Here is a 20,232-nt window from a genome sequence, read left to right as displayed (position 1 = left end):
CTGGCACCATCAGGACTTTCACATGGATATAGAAATTAATCGCCATGAAGAAACAGAAAACAACAAAAATTCCTTCTCCTTTTACTTCTTTCTTGGTGTTTTTCTTCTGCTTCAAAGCCTGTAACTCTCTGCTGTGCCCTAGGGTTAATTAACATGATCCAAACAGTGAATGATCAGAGAGAATGGGAAATCTCCAAAGGTTAAGTGTCACATGGGAAGCGTGTTGTCAGAAGACGAGGAGGTAGGCAGGTTCTTTTTTTTTTTTTCCTTCTTCTTCTTTTTTTTCCGCTCCACGTTCAAAATCAAATGAGAGAGCAGAGCTGCTGCAGAGGGAAGAAATTTGTAGACACCTTTCCAAAACTTTGCATTTCTCCTGTCAGAAGGGCAGAGCTTCACAGTCTGGCTTCAAACAATATCTGTAAATCCGTGACATTTTGATGAACAAAAGAACTCTGCAGGTTTCACCAACTTGTTCACCTTTCTGTATATCATTATCATTCGCTTTAGAGAAGTACACACAACACAGTTTCATAATGTGATAAGCAACAGATTTTTCTTTTGTGTGGGGGAGGGGGGGGCGCATCCATCACAGAGTTAATCACTCCTTTTTAAAGACCTACTCATTGAGATTGAGTCTCCTCTTAGTATCACCACAGGGGGAAAAAAGAGAAAATGACTTCATGATCCACAGATATCCTGGATAGCATGTCTTGCAGGTGAAACTGTATGATTTCTCTCTGTAATAATTAACATGGGCCCCTCTTCTCTCCCTGTGGCTTGTCGCTGACATTTGGTTCATGCTTGAGTGTCTGCCTAGCTGATTTCAATCTCTTGCATGAAGGTGAGCCTGTGTTTGTGTATGCGCGCATGTGTGTGTGTGTGTAAGTGTGCTTGGGGTCCAGCGGCCAGTCTGACAAGGACATTAAAGACAGGACTTGCCTTCAGCAGATGGGATTAAGCATCATGACAATATGGATTAGAGACCCCCTCGGTCAGTCTCAAACCTCTAGCAGGTTCGAAAGTTGAAAGCCAAACGCTGAAACACAAACGAGTCTCGTCAGTGTGTTTGTGCTCTCGCAAAGCCGCATTATGTAAAGGGTCGTATCTCACTCACCGCTGAATAGATATTTGACAATTCCGAAAATTTATCACACGGATCTTTATACATTTTGACTGCGGTGACACACCGTATTGATTTACGCCACGCTCGCGGGATGAAAACACCTCAGAATGGTCACCTCGCCCACCGCCGCAACAGGCCTTATTTAACATTATTACATTATGTATGCAAGCTTGAGTATGGATAATGGATGAATCTAAAGCAAAGCAGTTTAATTACCCACCATCATTCTGTCTCACCTAACTGCGGAAGCACACATCTTATTAGCCACGGTGTAAATAAACATTAATATGCCACCCTGATAAAGACCGTCCTCCTTGCAGTTCTTGGTATATTATTATCATTGCTGCAAAGTACACACAAACTGATCCAGTGGCATGTGCAAACAACGGAGGAGATGCTGAAGCCGGGGCCAGACTATTACAACCACTTCACAGAAAATTATCATTAGTGCATCTGGCTTGAGGCCACCCAGCCTCATCAAATGATTAAACCGCACGAGGAGTATTTTTACACGGATCTTGCGCAATTGCATGATATAGAACAGGAGCTTGCGCGTGCATTATCTTTGTCAAAGAGGTGATCGAATCAGGCGGTTAACAACACTCTAGGCAAGGAGCGCTCTTTGTCAGAAAATTTCTTGCTGCGTTCTTGGCAGACCAGGGAGTGGCAGGACAGGCAGGGGAATGACGGGCGTCTCCTTGGGCCAACCTGGGACGCGAGGGTATGAATATATAGCATGCAGGTTAACCAGCCACCGGGTATTTTGATCCTTTCAGCACATAGCAACAGAGAGAAAGCTTCAAGCAAAGAGAAAACTCAGCATACAGTCCAGCTCTGAGCATCAAACACTGCTGATCTAATAAACCGCAGTATGTGAAATACCAGTTATCCCTCGGGGCGAGCTTTTTAACAAACTAGATTGTGACTAGTACCACACATAATTGATACAAGATGTAATTATTAAGAAAGAAATGAGTTTTTTTTCTACTTTACAAGTAGTTACTGTATCAAACATGCTGAACTGAAGCAGCAGCATCCCAGTTTGCTTCAAGTTTAACCTTATTAAGATTATTTTTTGGCTTCTCAAAATGACAGAAGCTGAACTCTTCAAAGACATAAAATGCAGTGCATGTACACAAAGCTCTTTTATAAACTTCTCCATATGTCTTTCGTGTCTGTAGATGGTCTGACTGGAGCCAAAACCCGAGAGGAGACAGGCCTTATTCTGCTCTCTTATGTTGTTTCAATCACCAGTCGACTGTACAAAGGAAGCAGCCTGATGGCATGACGAGTGCACAGCGCTCATCTGCCTGTGCTGTTGTCTCAGTTTGAGCCTCATAAAAGGAAGCGGGCCTGACGATGCCAGAGGCAGGGGATCCGGCTCTACGGTCTGAGCCGAGAAACATCAGCAGAGCGCCATTCTTTAGAAGGAGATGTCCTTCAGAGTGGTGCCAACTCTCCCTGGGGCAGCAGCACAAGACACAGCCTCTTATTTACCATATACAGGATCTCTGCGTGCCCTTAATGAGCCAGGATATTCAGCATCACAGAGACAAAGGCCGCGCTTTCACTGAAGAAGCTGTGGTTTTGCTGAATTAAATAATGATAATTACGAAAATATTAATCAAACTCGGGCTCTCACGGCTCTGTGGATGTGTTGAGGGAGCCCGGTCTTCCAGCTTAGCCTGTAGGAGTTCTGATTTAAAGTATGCCCGCGACCAATAGAGCTGCAGGCAAACGTGCAGACACACGCAAACACACACAGATGCACACAATTAAAATCAGACCCTGGTGGCCCCCTACTCTATAATTAAACACCCTTTGGTGCTCTGCACAAAAATACTAAGCCAGGTTCAGATGTGTCAAGGAGAGAGGAGTGAAGGCAAGCGTGAAGAAGCTGTCGGTCCCTTACACTGGAAGTTCTGTTTAATGCAATTAATTAATAAAAAGCACAAACTAATACCTTCCCGGTGTGCAGTTGGTATGTCTGGCGGGGCAGCAGCAGCTATACAGCTGTACTGTGAAACTTTAATGCCGCTGGATGCCTAAAGCGATTGCCCGGGCCTTTTCTCTCAGGTGGGGGTGTGGGATGGATGGGCGGGTGCAGGGCTTTTTCCACATATTCGATCAAACTAACAAAAGTGTTTGAAGGGAGAAGAAGAAACGGATTTTTGTGTGACCTTTAAAGACAGTGAGATACAGGTGCCTGACAGGATCCATATCAGTATCCAACTGAAAAAAAAACGCCCTCCTCACACAGCTTTTTCCTAAATATAAAGTATTCCAAACTCTCTTCTGCTATTCAGATGTTATTAGGTGATTATATGGTATTATTCTTCACCTTTTAAACTTCAGAGTGCTTGTCATTTGGCTCTAGTTGTTATGGTAATGTGAGGTATTCCATCTCCTTCCCAGCATGCTCTGTTTGACATTCATGGGGTTAAAGTCCCCTGAATGATGAAGTGCCAGTGTTTGGGACAGTAAATTGCATCGTTTCAATTGAGAAGAGAGTTCCCCTTGGGTTTGCTGGAGGTCCCTACGGGCTGGCCTTGAACAGAACAGCATGTTGTACATCCATATAAAAAAAGTGAAAAATACGGTGGTACTTTTCCCTTTATGATGCAGAGATTAATCTGTCACTGTATGCGTGCATAAATCTCACTCACTCCTTTGCAAAATACTGTTTTATCTTACTTTACGCTATATTTTATTTTTTTATTGCTCATAAACACAAACCATCACAAAGGGCTAATGTTCTCATCAATATTATTACAAAATGACCATAAATCTGACGCCTTGTTAAAATTTGAAGCCGTTTCTCTTCTCAGCCATTCAACCACTGAAAATATTTGACAGACGCATTATTTTATCAGGCGGTTTCTCCCACAGTAATAGATGGGCTTCTATCATATTTGAGCCACAGCACGCCGCCTTATTTTCGCAAGATTATTGCACTTTCCTTCCGATCCTTTCCTCATCACTGTGTTCAGCAGTACTGAACTTGCCTTTTGGGGCTATTTTTTTTTCCTTATACTTCAGTAGAAATGCCTTGACAACACTGTGGTGGTTATTTCATCCTGAGAGACCACAAACTAAACAGCAGAAACACGTTGTATAGACACTTGTTTAGTGGTATGCAAATCATCTTGGCTGGAGGTAAAATTAACATTTTCAATTAAAATATTAGCACCAAACAAACACAGAAAAACACACTAATGATTAAATCATCTTGATGGAATCTCATAGTGGAAACTGAAGCTTGTTTCTTGTAATTCTTTATCTGAAAACACGCAACACCGCTCAGACTGTACATTAATGTTTTTATGGTCGTGAATCTTTATGTTTGCAAATGAGGTTTGCCATCGAATGTCTGAATTTGAAGAAAATGTATACAGTATATTTTTTTATTCAGAGCTTGGAAATGTATTTTCATTTCTTGTGCAGACAAAATGGTTTGTCATTTTCATTTGCATATTTAAAATGCCTAATAATTAAGAATAAGGATAATAATGGTAGGTAAAAATGTTCCTGTTAAATTTTTTTTTTTAATCATATATTTTTTTTTTTTTTTTTTTTTTTAAACATATCTGCATTCCTTTAGCAGATATAGGCAATGTAAGGCCCCAAGACAGAGGGGCAGAGCTTTCTGCAGCTGCTTTTACCGTTTACATATATCGCCCTCTGGTGGCGATTTATGTAAACATCCACATCCACACAAAACAACACTTTGAGGCAAAAAATGAGCAATGTTCAAACAAAGCAATTTTATTTCCATTTTGGTATAACAAACAAACTGTGACACAGATTCTTCATATATGAAATAAAAAAAACAGACAAAGACATTTCTCCTTAATAAATGTTGCATTCAAATGCACGTCCAGAAAACGTGAGATGAGCTTTGGTCACAGGGGTCGACTCCAGCTGATATTCAAAGCACAGCTTTCCAGCTGTGGATTAAAGAGGCTCTTTTGCATCTGATGACTCTTTTTATTGCTCTGGTCCACAGAGGCCAAGCAGTACCTTCTGGTAGTCTCCCTTGGTATGTTCCTGGAGAAGGGAAAGAAACAGCAAGTCAGACATGCTGCATGACAGAACAAGCTTTACTGTAAATCACTCATAGACCAGAGGCAGGTTAGAATATTCACTTACCATAATAGTTTGTTGCAGAGACTGCCCAAAGCAGGACTTGTATTCAGAGCAGATCTTTTTCAGGTCCACCTCACAGCGTGACACAATAATTCTGGTCACTATCTTCTCTTTGGCTCCTTTACTCTGAGGAAACGAGCACAAGTCAGCACTTAAGTTCCACACGCTCTAAACTTAACTGCAGCAGCTGATGCAACACTGTTGTAAGATAACTTTTGCCAACTTTGGATTCTCTGTGTTCCTGCAGCTAAATTGCACTTTCACAAGCAGATGGATTTCTTACATCTGCTGGATTAAAAAAAAAGTCTAGCCCTCAAAATAGCCACATCTCAAGAAAATGGAAAAGAACAGTACTGTGAGTACCTTCATGGCTTCATTGAGTCTTTTGGCAAAGTACAGCTGTTTGTTTTCAAAGCACTGAACTGGAACAAATAAAAAGAACAACAAATATTAACAGGAGTACATCTTACATTTGGCAAATATGTTTCTTATCACTTTGGAAGGAATTCTTAAAACAAAACTGGGGAGTTGTCGGTCATTCGTAATCTAAATGCACTGTTAAAGTGTACCTAGCACCAGGAAGGATCTTTGCAAGTCTCCTTTAACTTCCTTCACAATGCTCTCCTGCATGTCGTAGGGGCTGTAACTCTTGTACTTCTGAAATACTAAGACACATAAGAAAAAACTCTCTGAGTGGTGTAATGGGTCCATTTCACAACTTACTACAGAGGATCACAAATCCACATGTATTAATAGTGCCCTTAGTAAAAAGGATGGGGCACCTTTTTGGAGGTGGGGTACACTTCTCTCAGACATAATGGAGATCCAGGTCGCCACATCAGTCCCTTTAATTTTGATTCCAGCATCATAGAGAGCCTAGGCATGAAGAAATAGCCTTAAACACTGGCAGTATTTAGTTTGTGGCACAGAAAAAAGGCGTTCAGGGACAACTAAAAAAACTTCATTTGTGTCTAATTATTCTATATTAATTATTCTATTATTCTATACATGACAGGAAGATAAGACCCAAACAAAAATCAGTTTAATTCAAAGGCAAACAACTTACTCTGGCATCTTCATCAATCTTTTCATAGTCTGTAATAGAGGACGGTTCAGCTCTCTTGGTCTGCGCCAAAATAAACAACATTCAGGTCATTTTTACTAGCAACTGCTGAAAAGTCATTTTTACAGGTTATATTTGGCACCATGGATGTAATTATGTGTGAACGAGTGTTTGGATGTACTGTATAATGGAATATGTACACATATACATCCACGCTATGTTTTAAAAATCTCAGGTGTTCAACTTTGTTGCTGTCTGGCAGCTAACACTACTAATCACACTATTAAGTGACCTCTCAGGCTCACTGGATTGGGCACTGTCATTCTGGAAGATACCAGTTCCATCAGGATAGAAATGTTTCATCATAGCAGAAAAATAATTACTCAAAAGAACATTTATTGATTTGCAGTGACCGTTCTTCTCAAGGGGACAACGAGCCAGGACAATGTTCCCCACAGAATAACACTGCCACTAGTGTTTTCTTTTAATTTGTCACCTATATGTATGTAAATCTTAAGGAACAATGCAACAATGTCTCACCTGCACAAGAGCCAATAGTAACTTAGCGAAGTTTCCAGAAGTATCTCCAGCCACGTCTTTTTCCAGTTCCTTCTTGAACACTATAAAAATTATATTTTCACGTTGGGGACTTAGCCATCTCTTTAAACCAGAGTAGTCACATAACTGATTGTTTTATGACTGATTAAGACATGATATGATTCTTCTGGTAGAGCGTGCATAGGTAATACAACAAGAACAATGAAAAGCAAGCAACCTCAACTGTAATATAAACTTTACACAGGATATTACAAAGTATTTCAAAGTGTACTTACATTCCTTGTAGACCTTCTTGATTTCTACCAGCTCGTCATTACTGCGCGAGCACAAAATCTCAATCAGTGTTTCTTCATCAGTTCCTAAGCCCTGAAAAAAGGAGAATTTTAAACGATCACACCTGAAAGCCATCTGAAGACACAAGACTAATGGTCTTTTGTTTCCAGCAGAGGGCAGTGTTGCCCTTCCACAAAATCTCCCTGAGAGAAAAAAAAACAAAAAACAAAAAAAAACACACTTTACCTTGATGGAGTCCCTGATCTCTGAGGCATCAAACTGCGCGGTGCTCTTCATTAGTCCAAGGATTACAGTTCCCAGTGAGCCAGACAAAGCACCCTTCAGGGCTGAGATCATGTCCTATATAAAATATAACAGCATTACCCGATCATGCTTAATGTCTGGAATTTTGTTGAAAAGACACAGAATGGCGCTTTGAAGCCATGAGCGAGTTTAGGCCTGCTGTACCTTCTTTGCTCTCCTTTCATACGCAAAAGCAATCTCTCTCCTTTGGGCGTACGTCCGCTTTGTTAGGACATCAATGATGGTCTGCTCATCCACACCTGATTATACATGATTTGTACACATTAATTACACAAATGCAGCACTACTTTACTAAAGTATATTAGTACTGGAATGAATGAATTTATTAACAATACTAATAAATCTGAGTAGGTTATGATGACTAAAGAAAGACACAATCAGTAAATCCCTACAACAACCTTTTAACAGAAGAAGAGGGGATGAATATACACAAATATCATGTCTGTGAGTAAAGGTTTAAACACAACATGGTCATAAGGTGTAAATTCCTCCTATTCTTATTTGCAGAAAATCATTTTTCCACCCTGAACACATTCTTCACCACAGCACAATGGTGGGCTGTTAGGAGTGCCAGTAGCTCTCAGTCAGCGGCCAGAACACAGCTCTGCCAGCACTGGGGCGTGGACATGGAGGTGTTCCCAATGTGGTCCAAACATTTTAAGCCACGAGGCTGACTCACAAATACCAGTTACTCATCTGTTGCAAGAATCTGCAAAACCAAGCACCATTTCTCTTTCCCTTTTTTGGAGAGAAAGATCTTGCCTTTGGTTTTGATGGCGGTCTCTATCCTGGCAGCATCTTTGTCAGGGTCAAAGTCAACAGCGGGTACCACAGTGGGGAACAAAGGATCCTGACCCTGAGAAGTCAAAGTAAAATAACTGGTTTTTTGTTAACCTCTTAACATCCATTAGGAAACTGGTGACACACAAAAGGTCAGGTTGAGTGCACGAGTTCAGCTAATGTCAGTTTCTCAGAGGACCTCTTTTAGCATGTAACTGAAACAAAGCTCACCCTTAAAGCTTAATGTGGCAGGCTGCCAGTGGAGAAGTTAAACATTAAGTATGCATATACCAAGTAAATGATAAAATAAAGAGTTTCCATCATAAAGAAGAAGAAAAGAAAGCAGAACTTTACCCCAATGTTGAGAGACAGCTGTCCCAGAAACTCTGATATCATAGCCATTTTCACTGTTGTGGGAAAGAAAAATCTCATCATCAAATCTTGCTATAATCCTATCACTGACTTGCACAAGACCATGTTTATTTTGACTGGAGATGTAATCGTTTGAGAAGGTAAAGCAAGGTCTTTCTAACAAAGGCAGAGAAGTTAAATCAAGTTGTTGCTTTTTACACAGCCGAGTCAATGCAGGGGAATTTATTCGTTTTACAACTGGTTATTTCGTTTTGACTGCTCTGCCACATTCAGAGGAGCTTCTAGTAAAAGATGTCAGACGCATTAGAAACACCAAAGTGACACACCCTGGAAAATGTGCTACTGTACTTCAGTGTTGAAAGGCAACAGTTCTTTCACAAGTGGACAAGGAAAAAAAAAAAAACTGGTTTGGGAACCTGAAGAATTAAAACTTAACTGAAACTTAAACAGAAGCGAGACTCTTTTATACAAACTGTGAAAATACAAGTCATATGTCATGATTCGTGAATGCAAAATACCTCCTTAAAACTCCTTAAACCTTTATGCAGTGTAAACTGAACTGTACTTCCTTTTAATTCTATTAACAAACAGTTGACAAAATTTCAGCACACTTACCTGAGCTGTAAAAGCTGAGATGATGCACAGATTTGTCCTGGTGATGTTTAAATGGATTGGGTGTGGAGGCTCAACTTTTCAGAGATATGAAAAAGCTTCCCACTTCACTTCCCCTGACAGATTCCCTCCCCCTTTCTGTGCACTCATGACTCCACCCTAGTCAGCTACGAGTCAGCAGCTCAGAGTTTTAGAGCTAAGTTTTCCCACACACTATTCAAAATGACTGAAGCGTTGTGCCGTTAGGAGACTTTCTAGGTGTGTCTGATCCCAGCTTCCCACAGTCAAAAACATCCGAACATTATAGATGAAACTTTCAGTTTATTAACTCTTTTTCACACAATAAGTAAACAAAATATATACAAACATACCTTTGAACAAAATTACAGATTATACAGAATAAAAGTGCATCAAGATCCACATTGATAATTTAAGGACTTTGCTTTTATTTCTTTATACATACATGCTCCTCCTCCAGCTCTCCTAATCCAAATCGTGAAGTTATATGACAATACATTAACAAAGGGATCTTAAAACGACTTTTGAATTAGCTTTTTCACATACGCGTTACGCTTGGCTTTACGTTTCTTCTGCTTGTACGTCTTCTTGTTGCTTCCATTGGTTTTCTGGTAGGATGGACAATAAGAGAATATGTTTATTTGTCATTTTAAGAAGGACTGAGTGCTCAAAGTTCAAATGCTTGGCTAAAAACTTGTTTTACCAAAAGAAAGGCGTTCAGCTATTTGCTGTTAAATTTCAGACAGACCTCCAATGAATGTCTCAGAATCTAACCCAGAAAAGCCAATAACTCTTCTCAGTATTTGTCCCTGATGTTAGTTTTAGGCTTTGCCAGTAACAAAGGCAGCTTCTGGTTCAACTTGTTAGAAAAATTATATTTGCTTTTATAAATTCTCCCTGGGGTGGTGGTGTTAGTTTTAGGCTACCACTAACAAATATGCAGTAGATTCTGGTTCAACTTGTTAGAAAAGAACCTAAGGTATTTTTGCTTTTACAAATTCTCTGGAGTGGGGGTGGGGACTTCCTAGATATTAATATAAACATAGCAACCTTTCCTCTTGTTGCTCTTTATTAACCTGGGCCACATGTCTGTTGTTGTGGAGATGTTTTTCCCTACAATGTTTTGACTTAACAGGGTAACTGTAGTGAAAACATGAATACAAACCTTCACAATGGGTGTTGGTGGAAAGGTGCAGGGGACCCGGACATGTTGCTGGTGGAAGGGCAAGACTACAGCTGGATCAACAGGTATCCAAGGCACAAAGCCAAAGGCCGGGGGTTGCGGAACAGAGCTGTGGACCTGATGCAGGTCGTATCCCCCCCGATTCCCTTTTCCATGCGCTGCTTTGAGGATGGTCACAAACGGTTCCCCCGATTTATGTGCAATCAGGTATCGTCCTTCCTCTAACCTATAAAACCAAACAAAGTCCTTGAGACTGTGTCACTCACAGAAACGTGTTGTAGCACTGCAATGATTTCTCCATTCTTGGAAGAAATGATGAAGAATGAAGCGCTGACAAAGAAGTTGACACATGTACTGAGTGTCATTGAGTAATTCTCTGATTGAGTAATTCTCCAGCGCAAACATGAAGGCAGGCTTGCGTCACAGTTTTAGCCTGAGGCAGCCAGAGCGAACAGTGTGAACATTTCATCGGCTTAAACAAAGCTTTAAGAATCAATAGCCAACTTTCTGATAACCTGAAGGTGATGAGCAAGTTTGGGAAAAGAAAAGAAAGAAAGAAAGAAAAAAAAAACCTCCTTGGGGTATAGACTTTACATTTAATTCACCAACATTTAAACAAACACTATAGAGTTTATAAAACAGGTTGCCCTCAACAGGAGCCTCGTAATCTTGTTCATCTTCTGTTGTAGCCTGCAGGTCTTGTGAAAGAAGCTCTGAGGGGGTCAATAAAGGAGCACGGAGTCAATGAAGCACTGTTATGTAAATCATGTCATACAGAAATTAAACCAACATATTGAAAATCAATCAACACCAACTTTTGTGTTCTTTAGTGTCAGCGTTGACAGATGAAGATTGGAGGGGGAACAACAAAGGTTTCACCATCCTTGTTCGGGTTTCTCCCCAAAAATAAAGACACACGGTTTAACCAGTGATGTTGGATGAGAGTGAACTGATGGACCAAAGAAACTGTGATAAATTTGTTATGAACCAAATTTGAAATCTTTGGTTTGGATCAATGTGTACAGAGAGCAGGAGAGAGATGCAACAGCAAGTGTCTACGGCATTCTCTAAAGCATGGTGGAGGCTCAGGTTTAAGGCTACATTTAAGTCAGTAGTGTTAAATAATTACAAACATAGAAAAGAGCTGTCAGATTTTACATCCACCATTTAATACCATCAGGAAAGAGTCTGATTAGCAACTGGCTTCCTTTTCCACCATGAAAATTATCCTAAACACACTGTCATTGCAGTAAAAGCTTAACTGGAGAGGAAAAACACACCATGGAACACTATCAGTCATGGATTGGCCTCCCCAGAAGCCGGGCCTCAACATTACTGAAGATGTGGGATCACGATAGCAGAGAATAAAACAAAAGACAGCCGACATTCAAAGAAGAGCTTTGAATGTCCTTCAAGAAGCCTGGAGGACTATTCCTGGAGACTGCTTAAAGAAATGAAAAGAAAGTTTGCCTAAGTGTTCATCCAGTTTGTACTGAATTAGAAAGGCGGTCACACCAAATACTGACTTTCAAGTTTGACAGAATTGTATAAACTCTGTTTTTGCTTTATATAATGTATCTGCATGTATGTTTGTACATTTTAATAAATCCCTGCAAACATCCTAGCATACAATTAAAAAAAAAAAAAAAAACATACAGAATCTTACAATTATTAAATAAAATTTGGGTGGAGTATCTCAATGACAACAATATACAAACAAAAATAGTAATAATATAATTTGTGTCAGCAACAACTTACCCAGTAAGTTTTTTCAGTAGGTGGTGGAGTATATTCAATGACTTGGAAAGCCTGGAAAAGAGACATCAGCAAGTTTCAGCCTATCTGCTTTTCTTGGCATCTAACAAATTCAGAGGTGATGAAAAGGCCTGGATTATCAACACTCTGAAACTCAAGAAGACAAACTCGAAATCTTAAGTAACACAATCATTCTGAGATGATTAGTTTAATCCTTTTTATCGACACACATTTGTTGAAACAACACTCACTTGAACCCACAGGAGATGTTCTGCTTCCAGTCATCAGGCAGCTTTCGCAGCAGAGCTACTTTTGATGTGTGTGCATTGATGTGCGCTACAGAGTCATGGAGACAGGGTGAAAGACAAACTGAGAGAACAACAAGAGCTAGTGTGCACATCAAGAGCTTCACTTCATCATCCGTGCTATGTCTGGTGCTCACAAAGTAATTAGTCTGTGGTGATTTGCCAGCATTGTTAACCAGCTTGAGTGGGTGTTAAGAAATGCTTGTTGGCCCCCTCTCATCTTGATTCTTCCCTGCCTCCCACTCCAGCTGGGAAGGCCTGCGTATTTCAACAGTGTCTTCCTTCATTTGCAGAGTGTTTTAGAGCTGACAACAGCAGCCAAAAATACACAATAGGGGAATGCCACATGACAAACCACATGATAAACCACAAAGAACCAAGTAAATAAGGAAGTCTATTAGCACTGTATAATTTCAATAGCTGGGGGATATTATTTATTTCATATAGCTCAACATTCTTACCACTAGTGGCAAAGCCAAGCATTATTTTGCCACACAGGCTTGTGTGCAAGCCTGTGTGGCAACTGATCCAATAGGCAAAAGGAACAGAGTACATGCATGTCAAGATTAGATGAGTCAGTTCAGTGAACCTGGCACAGACAAAAGGTGGAGTCTTTCCCCGAATCTTGAGTCACAGATAAGCAGTAGGGAGACACTGACAATACAACTAAAGCCCAAAACAACACTTAGCTTAGCTCTGCACACTGCATTCACTGTAATAACACATGATTGCATGTGGCTGTAGCTATGGCAACTAAGTAAACCTAACCATTACAGAGTCAAAGGAGGATGATGAGTCATCTGAAGACTATTTCTCTGGTTTGTGGAAAGATCTGCCCCGTTGATTGTATCGTGGCCTGTTTTAAGCTGTCTAAATGATACATTGGCCATTTCCTTGGCAACGAAGTTGAAAAAAAGAAAGCCAAAGGGTCCCTCCTTTAGCTCAATTTAGAACCATGTGTGGAACATAACCATCATCATTTTAATAATATCTCAAAACAACAAGTTTGAAAGTAACAAGGATAAAAACATTACCTATGTAAGATACTGTGCTGGAGTGAAGCAAAGTCTCTGTCCACAAGTTGCATACCTCGCTCCTGGTTAGGCACTCAACACCATAACACAACTGGTACTCCAGCTTAGGCAAGACATGCACTGGTGTGTGCTATTGGGACAGATCAAATGTCAATATTAAAAACAAAATCTCATCCTGAGGATTGTGCATATACAGAATGAATGTTTATACCTGGTTTTTCCTGCAGCCCACTTTTCTCGTATGGGTCAGAGAGACAGAGCTGCGCACCATGACTAACAAGTCTTGCAGACTGTAGAGTTTATAAAACAGGTTGCCCTCAACAGGAGCCTCGTAATCTTGCTCATCTTCTGTTGTAGCCTGCAGGTCTTGTGAAAGAAGCTCTGAGGGATAAAGGAGCAGAGAGTCGATGAACCACTGTATGGTAATCAAGTCATACAGAAATTAAACCAACATGTTGAAAATCAATCAACACTAACTTTTATGTTCTTTAGTGTCAGCACTGAGGGATGAAGATTGGGGGGGAACCACACAGGTTTCACCATCCTTGCTCTGGTTTCTCTCCAAAAATGAAGACACACACGGTTTAACCAGCGATGTTGGATGAGAGTGAACTGATGGCCCTGCACATCGGGTGGGCGACTTGACAGAGCATTTGGCCATTTCGTTGGCAGACTTGAACATGGCTGTCTGCATGCGCAGGATCTCACCTAGCTGGTCCCCAGAGTCCTTTGCTCTTTTGATTTGCCGTCTGACCCTTGTAACTCTTTGAGGGGAAGACATCTCTGAACTTTCAGGAGTGGACTCGGAAGCAGGAACAACTGGAGGGTCTGCAGAGCACGTTACAGTTTGAGGTTTACTTTGTTTTGGGACAGTATTCACTGGAGACATCGAGTCATCAATGACCAGTTTCTCATCATCCGAGTCTCCAGTAAAAGCTTGGTCTTCATCACTTTGCAGGGCAGGGTCTTGTCTTGCCTGTTCAGTCCCTGGTTGAACATGCTCACTCAAAACCTGCTGAGCTGGCTCTGATACAGAGTCGTTTGTTTTTATCGAGGAGCTGCTCATCTCTTCACTGAACGTTTTAATCTTTTTTGAAAGTGGGGAACCTGTATCTTTTTTACTTTTAATATATCCATCCTGTTCATCTGGGATCTTCTTACACTTTGACGTCTCTCCAAATGTCTCCAGGTCGGTGAGATCCACCTCAAAATCCAGACCACTGTTTTCCAGGGAAACTACGCTTCTCTGGGAAATTTCCTAATTCAGAAACAGAAGAAGAATAATTGCTCTAATAAAATAAGACCAGATAACACCAACACCACCACTACCACAATTAATTTACACATAAACATACCTGTGAGAGGTTCTGCTTATTTACAGGAAGCTCTGTCATCAAATGGAACACATTTTTACTTCCATTCTTCTTGATGGACCGCTTCAAACTCTCTTCATGATAGATATGACTTCTTTCTCTCACTGTCATTTCAGTCTTCAGGAGCGGCGAGTCTATATACACAGTCTTCTTCTGATTACCGACTATGAATAAGAATAAAATGGACCATGTGAAACAGTACCACCGTCAGGCCATATAACATCAATACACACAATAGCTACCTAATGCCTAGTTTATGGTCACCACATTGGCTGTGCTGTGCACCAACTGTGATGTCATCACAGTCTTGTTGCAAGAAGCAAAGACATTTTTGCCAGTTTTTGCCAGGAAGTGTCATCTTTTCAAGCTGTTACAGCAATGCTGTTACAGATTCTTCGAATTTCTGAGCTCCTGTACTGACATTTCATTGAAATGTAAGTAAAGACTGCACGAGCACAAGGCTACAAAACTAAAAAAATGTGCACAGCAAGCTAAAATGACGTTAAAGTGATGAGTGCCAGCAGTTGTGACTCACTTTTGCATTACACCACACTTCATGAAGGTGACAACAGTGAGCATCAATGAGGTATTAGATATTCTATGCGTCTCATAAACATATAATTTATTTCTCACTTTTAAAAAATGTTAACATGTCTACTGCTCTTTTCTTTTTTTGGTAATTCTATGAAGCTCAATTCTGCGGCATGTTTTTGTTAGGTCATAATGTGTGCTGTACCTTTTCCTTGGTTTAATTTGACCCAAACAGGCAGTTCCCATTGCTCCACAAATTCAGGGCCATGGTTGTCCAGCAGCCTGACCAAGGCATCTCGAGTCAAACAAACATGAGGCTCATAACAAGCACAGAGCTTCTCAGCATTCCCATCACCACTGACAGTCTGGATAGGGAGGGAAAAAAACAAAACAAATCACACTACCAGAACATGAGAAAATCTTCTGTATCAGTCAAACAAATACAAGTGGATACACAACTGCCTACAGTTAAACAGGGTTTGACATTAACATGTGTGACCTGGGATCTTTCAGAAAAATGCAATAAGGTCTAATTTTGCTGAGCAAGACATGAACACCCTCTGGTGTCTTTGGTGAAAACTGCAAGAGGGGAAAGAGAATTTCAATAGACCCGAGGTCATGAATCCCATTCTAGCAGTAAAACGTGTCTGCGGCTTACTTTGATGGAGCAATTACAAAAAGTGAGACAATTGCTTACAGCATGCATGTCCTTAGCCTTTTTAGCTGGAGGATTCTCTGATGAAACACTCTGATAATCCCATGCAAGTTGTGCATCAGCAGGCACTATCTTGTGGTCTGTAATATTCACACTGCCCTGGAGAAATAAAGGGAAGAAATATGGTAATAGAGAAACTTAATCAACAGCAAAAAAAACTGATTCTGCAATTCAACACTTGAAGCTGAGAAGGTATCAAAGTGATGATTTAATTTTTTTAAACGAGGAAAAAAAGATTTTAATTTCCGAAAACTAAATTATATAAGGCTGTAGTCTGATACTGCCGAGACAGAAAAGGGGCTGCAGATGTACATTACCATAGTCAGCAGCTGTTTTTCAAAGGTCAGCGCCAGCCCTGGATCAAATGTCCCTCCTGTTAAACTGGTCAGCTCGTGGATCTGGTAGAACTGGGGAAGCGTCTTAATGCATTCCAAACAGCTCCTTAAAAATTCCTTAAAAACAACAAAGAAAAAACAATTAGGGTTTGTGTTTCATTCCTTATCAACTAAACCACATAAAGCTAACAAGAGGTGCAACTGATGGAGTATCAGTACCTCTGAATATTGCATAGCTCCTTGTGATATGAAATTGTAGTCATCAGCACACATTCTAGCCACATCTTGGAGGTAGCTATTGAAGTGCATCACTTCATTGTTCACTCGTGCCTTTAAGACCTGCAAAAAACAAACAAACAAAAAAACAGGGTTTTTCCCCAAGTAATGGAATTACAACTACCAGGACTAAGCTCCCATTAAGAGCATTAAGATGCAAATGCTGATACCTCTGGAGGATCCTTGGTTTTCTTATTCATTAAAAAACCAAGATATGTCTCCTGTTGTTTGCTAGAAATGTTGGACAGGCAGGGATAAGGGAGCCTGGGCTCAGGAAAGGGAGCATCTTTCTTAATCTGCTTCAGCTCTGCTCCTGATTTTTTGGTATCCTCAAAGTCTCCTGTGCTTTCAACGTCTTTGTCTGCACTTAGATCCCCACTATCACAGCTGTCCCAGCAGGATGCTTGGCTGCTGATGCAACTGTTGTCTTTAAACTCTGCAGCTTCATCTGTGGAAGAAGAGCGGGAGACTTTTGCAGCCCCATCATCACACTCCTGTTTGGCTTTGGCATTCTCTACAGGACTTGGAGAAGGAGAATGAAAACTGAAGGTAAAACACGAGTAGAATAAACAGATAGTGTAAATGCACTTGAAATGATAGTTTACTTTAACTGTTAATTTAATGACATACCCTCGGAGAAAGGCCCACAGTTCTCTGATATTAGGTGCAAGGGAATATTTGTCATAAACATCTCTGGAAAAGAAAGGTCCTTCAGGAACTGGGTGGTCTTCCCTTCAATTTAAAATGAGAAAATAAAAGATATTAGAGACCCTACGTAGGGCCCTGTCTATATTATACAATTAGTCTTTTACTCTGCAATTTTCCAAAATATTGATTACTAGATAAACTTGTTTGTGTAAGACAAAAAAAAAAGAAATAAAAAAGCCACCTGACAGATAATTAACATAAGCATAACTATTCAATATTCACTTTTTAAAAAATGTGCTTTATAAATACAATTTACTGACTGTGGGGGGGGGGACACACCTTCTGAAGTTATTTTCTTAAAGGTTTGACTTAGTTTCACAATTTTAAGGTATCTGACTCAAAGTTTTGAAAAAAACACCCCAACTTCATATTTAAGTTATGGATGGATTTTTTTTAATCCCAGTGATAATAATAGCAATATCACAATATATCCAAAAAATGTAATATATACACACATTTTGATTGTTCATTTTTCAATTACCTTAATAAGTGAAATATTAAAATACATTTTAATGCACTATTTGTTTTTGCACAAAATATAATCCTAATTCTGTTATAAGTCTTATTATTATCAAATCAACGTTTCCACCAAACAGAGAGTAAACAAAGTGAAACACGTGCTTCTCTGAGAGAAATGTCGCGCAGCTGTTCTCAGGTGCAACTTCCTGTTTTCCCTTTCAAAATATAAAAGTCGTTTTGTTGTTATAATGAATTCTTGAACAGAACTGATTATAAATGAACAGCATTTAAAAAATATTAAAGCGGTAACGTCAGGTACAAACAATACAAAATCTAGTGTTTAGCTAACGGTATTATCATACTGGAAAAATGAGCGAGAAAAACGAATTAATATAGAAACAACATTTTTTTAACTAGTAAAACAGCATTTATTTAGATTTATTAAAAGATTGGTGGAAGTGTCTAACAGTTGTAAATATTTTCTTAAGTTTTCTCTAACTTCCCGTCTTATTTAAGCAGCTTGACAGACTGCTAGCCAAGGATAAATAACATGGTGCAGCCTGTGATATAAGCACATATTTCGACTCCTGTTCGGAGTTAAACAGTAAAGGTTGTTCTCCAAAGGTAGCCACTAAATGGGATTTGAGTCCATATAAATAACGTTAAGTCAACGCTGTACAAAGCGTAAGTGAACTCTCTCGACTCCTGTTAGCCAACATGTGCTAATTCTTAGTTAATGTAGCGAGCGTAGTTAGCTCAAGCGGACAAATAATATCCACAAGGATTCAAAGGACAGAAACCAGTGGCAGTGAGAATGCTACGTACCATGTCAGCTCCATGGTGGTCTGTGACAGCGGTCCACAGGAAAAACAGCACTGTTGTCTGTTAACTTTAGTGCTATCTGGCTAACAGACGTTTGATGAGCGACATTATTCGTCTTGGTAAAAGTCTGCTGACATTAACCGCTCTGTGTGCATTGCTGCCCCCTAACGGATGGTAACTATTAATCAATTGATTTGTGTGTGTGTGTGTGTGTGTGTGTGTGTGTGTGTGTGTGTGTGTGTGTGTACGGGTTCTTACTATCTTGGTGGGGACCAAAATCTGACATTTACCATACTGGTGGGGACCAACAACCCTCGTGGGGACCAAAATGCAGGTCCCATTGGGGTTGAAGGCATTTTTCACACTCAAAATGTGGTTTTAGTGTCAGGGTTACAATTAGGTTATGGTTAGGTTTAGGGTAAGGGTTAGGGTTAGGCATTCATTTTTGATAGTTAGGGTTAGGGTAAGCGGCTAGGGAAAGCATTATGTCAATGGGATGTTCCCACGAAGATAGCAAACCAGACGTGTGTGTGTGTGTGTGTGTGTGTGGTCCCAAATAAGATGACATTTCTTTGCAGCTTTGCTTTACTGCTCGGTAACAGTTTCCCTGCCCATCTATGAAAGAGAAAAATACCCTTGAATGTGTGTTCACACAAGCAGCCCCTGACTCTACAGGCTAAAACATCTCTGTGTTGTCTATTCAGAAATAACTCTCCTTACTTTCAATTAAGGAAGAAAAGAGCATGCTGTATTCTAATTTTGCAGGCAATTCCCTTAATGTAATAATAATGTCCAAAGAACCTTTGCTGTCCAGTTCTGAGCCCCATCACTGAGTGGTTTCTGAGACTGCTGTTAGTTGCTATCTTGGGGTCTGTAAAATCTTATTATATCTGGAGATACGAGTCCCAGCTCTAGTACAGATAATTATAGGGAGACCTATCTGGATCTCTTGCTCATATCCACAGCGGTCTCAGGCACTAACCTGAGTGCAGCTTACATGCTCCACTATTCTGCTGAGGTGTATAAAAACTAATATCAAAAACACTATTATTTAACATTTGAAAAACTTAAACCCTTCTATTGGTCTTTTCTAAAATCAACAGACTTGCCTTTTCCATTGAACTCTGGCGTCCATATAGATATTTTGATAAGGTGACATAAACTAAGCACACCCCATGATCGAGTTGCCCGAGGAACCACCTTTAGCAGCAATAACTTGAAGAAATCATTTTCTGTATGACTATCAGTCTCGTATCATTGTGGAGGAATTTCTGCTCACTCTTCTTTACAAAATTGCTTCAGTTCATTGATTTGCAGGCAAACCTCTGTTAAAGTCCCATTTGAGGCCATTGCAACGCCTTGATTATTTTATTTTTACAGCCTTTCTGGTGTAGACCTGCTGCTGTTCTTGGGGTCATTGTCTTCTTGCCATCCCCAATTTCAGCAATCAGACAGATTACATCATAT

At 40.1% G+C, this 20,232-nt stretch overlaps 2 protein-coding genes across 4 annotated transcripts; both read right to left on the bottom strand.

Annotated features, from left to right (window-relative positions):
* Window positions 1-4,867: 4,867 nt before the first annotated feature.
* LOC116326217 (annexin A2-A-like) lies at window positions 4,868-9,381 on the bottom strand. The gene is made up of 13 exons (XM_031747399.2): window positions 9,255-9,381; window positions 8,622-8,674; window positions 8,250-8,343; window positions 7,632-7,726; window positions 7,410-7,523; window positions 7,166-7,256; window positions 6,873-6,952; window positions 6,336-6,395; window positions 6,052-6,145; window positions 5,839-5,934; window positions 5,633-5,691; window positions 5,273-5,395; window positions 4,868-5,170 (listed from the first exon to the last, which is right to left on the bottom strand). The coding sequence occupies exons 2-13, from the start codon at window positions 8,667-8,669 to the stop codon at window positions 5,111-5,113; spliced, it is 1,014 nt and encodes a 337-aa protein (XP_031603259.1). The 5' UTR covers window positions 8,670-8,674; window positions 9,255-9,381; the 3' UTR covers window positions 4,868-5,110.
* A 174-nt stretch (window positions 9,382-9,555) lies between these two features.
* On the bottom strand, window positions 9,556-18,919 carry ice2 (interactor of little elongator complex ELL subunit 2). Of its 3 annotated transcripts, none has more exons than XM_031747288.2 (15): window positions 18,769-18,919; window positions 17,407-17,508; window positions 16,947-17,298; window positions 16,720-16,839; window positions 16,483-16,617; window positions 16,148-16,264; window positions 15,656-15,815; window positions 14,902-15,083; window positions 14,024-14,804; window positions 13,758-13,927; window positions 13,547-13,676; window positions 12,459-12,543; window positions 12,211-12,261; window positions 10,435-10,678; window positions 9,556-9,877 (listed from the first exon to the last, which is right to left on the bottom strand). In XM_031747288.2, exons 1-15 carry the CDS (start codon window positions 18,780-18,782, stop codon window positions 9,782-9,784), a joined length of 2,739 nt encoding a protein of 912 aa, XP_031603148.2. In that variant the 5' UTR covers window positions 18,783-18,919; the 3' UTR covers window positions 9,556-9,781. The 3 variants fall into 3 exon arrangements, with proteins under 3 accessions (XP_031603148.2, XP_031603149.2, XP_039471717.1); XM_031747289.2 differs by having other exon boundaries at window positions 16,947-17,224; XM_039615783.1 differs by lacking the exons at window positions 9,556-9,877; window positions 10,435-10,678 and adding an exon at window positions 10,704-11,165.
* Between the last annotated feature and the right edge of the window lie 1,313 nt (window positions 18,920-20,232).

Source organism: Oreochromis aureus, linkage group 7 (assembly GCF_013358895.1).
Source record: "Oreochromis aureus strain Israel breed Guangdong linkage group 7, ZZ_aureus, whole genome shotgun sequence".
Lineage (NCBI taxonomy): Eukaryota > Metazoa > Chordata > Actinopteri > Cichliformes > Cichlidae > Oreochromis > Oreochromis aureus.
This window is presented reverse-complemented; position numbering and strand designations above follow the sequence as displayed.

What these genes read in the sequence shown, in the direction of transcription:
- LOC116326217 (XM_031747399.2), bottom strand. Translation starts at nt 8,669, where the DNA reads ATGGCTATGATATCAGAGTTTCTGGGACAGCTGTCTCTCAACATTGGG. An exon ending in ATGAAAGGAGAGCAAAGAAG is followed by an intron (nt 7,524 to 7,631) that starts GTACAGCAGGCC and finishes TATTTTATATAG; the next exon opens with GACATGATCTCAGCCCTGAA. An exon ending in AAGATCCTTCCTGGTGCTAG is followed by an intron (nt 5,692 to 5,838) that starts GTACACTTTAAC and finishes TATTTGTTCCAG; the next exon opens with TTCAGTGCTTTGAAAACAAA.
- ice2 (XM_031747288.2), bottom strand. An exon ending in CTGTGGGCCTTTCTCCGAGG is followed by an intron (nt 17,299 to 17,406) that starts GTATGTCATTAA and finishes TCCTTCTCCAAG; the next exon opens with TCCTGTAGAGAATGCCAAAG. An exon ending in AACATCTCCTGTGGGTTCAA is followed by an intron (nt 12,262 to 12,458) that starts GTGAGTGTTGTT and finishes TCTCTTTTCCAG; the next exon opens with GCTTTCCAAGTCATTGAATA.